The sequence below is a fragment of the Synchiropus splendidus genome, chromosome 1 (assembly GCF_027744825.2).
Source record: "Synchiropus splendidus isolate RoL2022-P1 chromosome 1, RoL_Sspl_1.0, whole genome shotgun sequence".
NCBI lineage: Eukaryota > Metazoa > Chordata > Actinopteri > Syngnathiformes > Callionymidae > Synchiropus > Synchiropus splendidus.
This window is the reverse complement of record NC_071334.1, coordinates 68,784,304-68,790,530: the sequence shown is the minus strand read 5'-3', so window position 1 is coordinate 68,790,530 and position 6,227 is coordinate 68,784,304. Positions and strand designations below refer to the sequence as shown.

The following is a 6,227-nucleotide window of genomic DNA, read 5'->3' as shown; positions in this document are numbered from 1 at the left end:
GTGTGAATAAAACTTTCCAAATCTCTGAGGTGTGTGAACGTTACGTCCGTCAGCGGCAGGAGGTGGTGCTTGCCAGTCACGCTGTCGCAATCCTTCCGCTCACCATTTCTCTGGTAGGGAATTTCATGATTCTACTGGGTTTTCTCAGATCACTGGACTGTTGCTCACCAGTTCACTGCACTGCACGCGCAGACAGGATCCCAGTCCGGCCTGGGGCCATTCCTGATCAAACCTTATGCCGCGGAAAGATGTGTCTCATGTCAGCGTGTGAGGTACACAACACATCCAAAGTTACGACTGTAGAAAGCATTTTAACCATCAGCTCTTCCCGACAAGAGTCAAAAGAAAGCGCCAGGACATGGGCGGGGTCTTGGGCACATGCAGGCAGCATGGGCACTTAAACAAGCACATGGCTGTGGTACACAACAAGGGAGTGGCCCCTTATTTCATTTGCTTCATGTCGCCTAAAGCACCTCAGCCAGTAAACCGTCCACAAGAGGGGAGCGTGGTTCACCTCAGGATCGGTCAGTAAGGGGTGTAGACGGTCACAGCGTCATATGTTCTTAGCGTTCTGTGGTCGCTTTTTGTCCTTCTGAATTGTGTGATTGGCTGATGGCAAGAGGTGGGGTTCATGGGTGTCATCTCAGGGGGGCGCTAAATGCTGAAAGCGTTTGAGTACACACATGAACATTTCCCCGCAAGATCAGAAAGTAAGCAGCTGAAGCCTAGCCGTCTCTCGAGCTCCAGCTCATGCCGTGTTAGATTAGATTCCAGAATCATACGCCATGCCCAGCGGCGCGCCGCAGCTACGATTATGATCATCTTCATAATAAAGCATGCTTGCACTTGCTTGCCTTCAGTGAGGGAAAACCAAGAGAGGGACCAGATTGCAGACAAGATGGCCGACCTCACTGCTGTAGACCAGATCCTCCACTCGCCTCCTCAGTAACAAAACCGACCCAGTATGACGTCACCAATTCATCTGCAAATCTACATTTTGTTCGGTTTATTTTCCAAAATGCACAATGATGTTACATGATGTTGGCACATATTCTAGCGTGCTTTTCCTGTGGAACTTGTGAGAAGAATACAAACCAACTTGAACATGACCTAGATCTGGGGGCAGTTTTATTCCCCTGTAGAGCAAGAACAGAAAATAGAGTGACAACATGTGACTGGCTGATGTTTTCATTTTACAGCTTGTAATAAACATCCCGCAGGAAGAAAATGTTTCAATGTTCCAAGCTGAAATCTGAGCCTGTCTGCTGCACCACAGTGATGGACCTTTGTCCACAGAAGTGTGGAATACAGCTAAGTGACTCCAACTTATCGTTGCCAGTATAGTATTGCATTGTTTTTCTTTGTGCTCTGAGCTGTATTTATTCCGAGTCAACGTCATTGTTGTTGGAGGATTTTACTTTTGTAACAAGAGAGAAGTTGTGTTTTAAAAATGAGCGTCCCATATTGGCTTCTGATGTCAGTTATTGTGTGCTATTGAGGTCCAGCTCATCTGCTTTGAGCTTCTGAGTTTCCAGTCGAGAAATGCATGGAGCATGGAGGATCCGGTGTAGAGGAATGAGGTCGGCCATCTTGAATGCAACTCGGTACTCGTGAGGAAATGTGAGGAGGGTATGGCACCAAAGAAAGAAAGCCTATAAAAGTGAGTTGTTAGCTGGCGTTTGAAGGTGGTGGTGCACATTGTGTTTGGGATCTGCTCAGACAGAGGAGGAGCCCTGGCAGAAAAGGCTCTGGCTCCTCCTGATTTAAGTCCAGACTTAGGGACTAGCGTGGATCCAGGATTTGAGGGTTCTGGCTGGCTAGTAGGGGGTCAGCAGTTCTACAGTGTAGTTGGGGGCCAAGTCGGAGTTAAAAGTTACCAGTCAAGTCTATCTAAAGTGGAGCCACTTGGGTTGGATTTTCGAGAGAGTCATTTTCAGCAGAAGGAAACAGGAACATCTTCAAGACATGCTAGGACAGCAGCCTCGCCTTGAGAGTTTTTAATGGGTGAAAAAATCTGTGTGTCATCGCAGTGGGAAGACACATGGAAACGCTGCATCATCTGTCCAAGCGGTGGCATGTAGATCGAAAATAAAATGGAACCAGTAGTCCTGCGAGGAAGTGTCCTTCTGTTTTAGTAAGTCAGTTAGAATGCAGACAAGCAAGCGTCACATACTCCCAGAAGTGTGTAAAAGTTCATTCAAGTTCAAGATTTCAACTCCATGCAAGATGTGCGTGGGACATTTCCAAACATTCCAAAGTAAGAACACCAGCTTCAACGCAGTACTTGAGCTGGCGCGTGGGGATCACGTATCGCTCCCCAACATTTCCCCTTCCACTGGTGCTGAAGCCAGATAAAAGGGCACACATCGCAAACACATAATTATTATTGTGTTGTTGGCTCTGAAACAACCACCTTTATGTCTGTTTTGTTAAACATATATTATCTATGGTTAGAGCCCATTTGAAGGCGAGGATATTTGGAGAAAGGAGAAAGAAAGACGAAAGAGTTGAAAGGAATAAAGACAATGAAATACCTCCGCTGAGGCGGCTCAGGCCTCTGTTTTGGATGCCTCCCTAGAGAGGTGCTGCCCCCGCATTCCAGCCCTGGATAAGCGGCAGAAGAAGAAGTAGAAGAAGACTGTAACATCGAAACAAAGGGAAAAAGATAAAAGAAGGAATAATGGGCTAAAAAGAGTAAAGAACAGGAAGAAAATCTATCACACAATATAGACGCAAAGAGGAATGAGGAAGGACAAAGGGATCAAAGAGAAATGAACATGTGGAAAATAAGAATAAATAAGGGAGCTGTCTAAAAATGAAATAGATGGGTGGATGAAGAAAGACATGACATGACAAAAGGACATGACAGGAGAAATAGAATGGAATTAATGCCTTGAAGTCAAATAATTCTAAAGACAAGTGAAAGGAAATAGGGGAAAAATCTGCCAGGAGAGAAATGCAAAAAAGATAAAGAAAGGAAAGCTTTGCGGTAGACATGAGGTGAATAAAGGAACAAGGAAGTGTAAAGCAATGAAAGAAAGGAGAAAGAGGGGACCCAAACAGGTGCAAGAAATGAATAAAAGAAAAGAAAACAGAAGCATGGGGAGAAAGGAAAGTTGGAGTCTGGCCTAATACGAAAAGCAAGATATTATCATGCCAGGAAAAAGAGGGGAAAAGTGCAGGTGCTGGAGCAGCCCTTGGGGGCGCCTCAGGAACATAGCGCCCTGCGTGGTGAATAAAACCTGACCCCATCTGGATTGCTGATCAGTTCCAACAGGAAGTGCGTCCGCAGCGACGAGGGAGGTGAAGAGTGCAGGAAGGGTGGCGTTAGAAAATTTTTATTGGAGCATTTTAACAACCATAGAAAAATATTTTACAGACCTGTTACATGTAGACACATTTATACAACCCTGGAAGAAACGATCACAAATATCATACTAAAGTCATAATTGCTGTGCGTAGAGTGACGTCAGAGCCAACACACAACATGCTCAGTTTGGAATGGCGATCCCTGCTCCAGGACAGTAGGGGGCAGTGTGGGGGCAAGCCGCTTGCGATGCAATGTGAGGCCTTCGGACGTGACACGAGTGACGATGTGTCGTAACAAGTGAAGTCAACTTTTCCTCCGTTCCGGAGTCACACAGTGTCCGATGTGTTTAGAGCCTTCTTTTTCATGCCAAAGTATTGCGAGGTTGAGTGGGACATGAGCAGGAACAGGAAGGGGTCCAGGCAGGCGTGCAGGCAGCACAGACACACGGCCACGTTGAACCAGGCGTAGAAGATGTCTACGTGGTGCAGTGTCAGCTTCACGTAGTGGACCATGTGCAGGACCCCGGCGGGGGTGAAGCACACCAGGAAGATGAAAAGGACCAGGAAGCTCACCTTGATGTACTTGGCCCAGTCCAGATGGGACCGGTTCAGCGCCACAATGATTCTGTTGTAGCTCCAAACCGTGGCCACCAGGGGCGCCAGCAGGCCAATGACCGTCATTGCAATGTTATAGGGGAGGAGGAACCTGTGTGAGGCCATGTCCAAGGGCAAGACGTCGTGGCAGGTGACAAGGTCCTCAGTGGTAATCTTGTACGTCTGCTGTATCAGGAGCTCGGGCACCATGGCGGCGGCAAACACGGCCCAGTTGGCGAAGCAGATCAAGGCGGTGATGCGCTTCTGGGGCATACTCCGGTAAACAAAGGGGTGCACCACAGCCAGGTAGCGCGTGACGCTGATGCAAGCCAGCGTCTGCGCGGAGCAGTAGAGGTTTCCATAGAAACAGGCCGTCACCACCCGACAGGCGATCTCCCCGAACTTCCACTGGTTGCCATGGAGATGGTAGTGAGCCTTCAAGACGAGGGAGAGGAGGAGGAGGAGGTCGGAGACTGCCAGGCTGGAGTACAGGATGCTTGAGGAAACTTTACGGATTTTCTTCAGCAGCGTGCACAATATGGCAACGTTGGACGGGACACCAATGGTGATGACCAGGATGTAGACGAAGGGGATGACTTTGGTGCTGAGAGCGCTGCGCAGGTATACGCCCGTGTTGTTGTTGTCCGGCGTCAGCCCAGGATGAGGGCGTGGGTTGGTCCCCACTTCTTGTTCCACATTCTTGTTGAATATGTTGTTGACATGCCCAGTAAAGCTTAAGTTCTCCAGGTCAGGGCTGTTTATCTCTGCAACACAAACACCAGAGTCGTCACTGCCATGGACGGTTGATAGAAGAACGATGGAAACAAAAACTCACTTAGAATACAAAGCAGCTTTGTTTTTGCTGCTAAAAAAGTAGCTTTAGCAACAACTTTACCTCATTTCACCTTGATAAAAGCATCAGGTGTGGTGAGACTCACTCGAGTGCCGCGGCACACTGGCTGAACAGCAGTGATTTAGGGGTCATATTTCACAACATAGTACAACACTACAGTCTCGGTCCCGACCCTCATCTATGGTCATGAAGGAAAAAAACAGTTCTCAAATACAAATGAGTTTCCTTCATTGGTGGCAGGTGTCTCCCTTAGAGATAGGATGAGGTGACTTGGGAGAGACTCATCTAGAGAGCCACATCTTCTCTGCATTGAGAGCAGTCAGTTGAGTTGGTCCAGGCATCTCATGAGGACGAGGCCTCCCTTTGGAGCTGTTTCAGGCATGACCGAGGAGCTGACCCAGGACCAGGTGGAGAGATGAGAGATCTCAGGATCTCCTAGTCACAACCATGCAAGCACTCCCTTTTGAAGGTACTGCCCCCGTGACCCGGCGATGGATAAGCAAACAATAGGTCTTGTTATTTCAACAAGAAAAATCTTTTGTATTTCTGGCCATTATTAGTGCACATAATGTACAGTTATTCTTCAAACGTCACCATTTTTTTCAGTCTTGTCCCCCCAGAGTGCCTTCCAGTACCCCCTTTTCGAGAAGCAGTTGATGCAGCACCTCTCCCGCGGTGGACCCCACAGTCCTGCTTGTGCCCCCTAAACCGTCCTCCTCGGTCTGAACTACTTCACAGTGTGTTTCCTGTTGATCCAGCCGTATTTTACGGTCTCATGTGTGACTGATCTGAGTGTACGGATCCAATGAACTGGTGTTTTCAGGATGAAGTTCACCGCAGCAGAGACGAAAGGATGGTTCATTACCTTGTTTTTGGAACGTTGCCTGTTGACAGAGGACGACGACAAAGACCAGCAGAAGACTCTTCATGTTGTCCTCAAGGTTCCTGCGCACGTCTGCTTATGTGTAAAGAAACAAGTCCACAGCAAGCCACTTCCAACCTCGTCAGAATTGCAGAGATGGACTGTTCCCTCCCTCTTATAAACGGCAGCCAGTGAGGGTTTGCTCACAGAGCCCTCCCTGCATTTGAAGTCACTTCACAAGAAGCGCTGAAGCTGCCAGGAAACGTCACTGATTTTCTGACTGGATCAAAACCAGTCGTGCTAGTCTTGGCTGCTGCATGTGCTTCCTTGTGCACCGTTTTGGGGTGTGAGACAGGGTGTGTGTCCCGATGGGTTATGTAAGAAATATTTGACCTGAAGCTGTGTCAACGGAGTAGATTGTTAATGCGGTGAATGTAAACACACACACGTTTACATGGCTGCCTTTAAAGTGTTGTTCAATATTGAACAATGTTGTGTCTAGGTTCTTGTTTTTTTGCGTGGGTGCAAAACAGTGTCATTTCTGAGGGCGTCTGTGTCTCGTGCGTAGTGTGCGTAGTGTCGTTTGCATGGTTGTGTACCAGTGTGGTC

The 6,227-nt window shown here is 47.9% G+C and overlaps 1 protein-coding gene across 1 annotated transcript; it reads right to left on the bottom strand.

Moving 5' to 3' along the window:
* Nucleotides 1–1,111: 1,111 nt before the first annotated feature.
* LOC128768213 (proteinase-activated receptor 3-like) lies at nucleotides 1,112–5,856 on the bottom strand. The gene is made up of 2 exons (XM_053880942.1): nucleotides 5,622–5,856; nucleotides 1,112–4,667 (listed from the first exon to the last, which is right to left on the bottom strand). The coding sequence occupies exons 1-2, from the start codon at nucleotides 5,683–5,685 to the stop codon at nucleotides 3,637–3,639; spliced, it is 1,095 nt and encodes a 364-aa protein (XP_053736917.1). The 5' UTR covers nucleotides 5,686–5,856; the 3' UTR covers nucleotides 1,112–3,636.
* Between the last annotated feature and the right edge of the window lie 371 nt (nucleotides 5,857–6,227).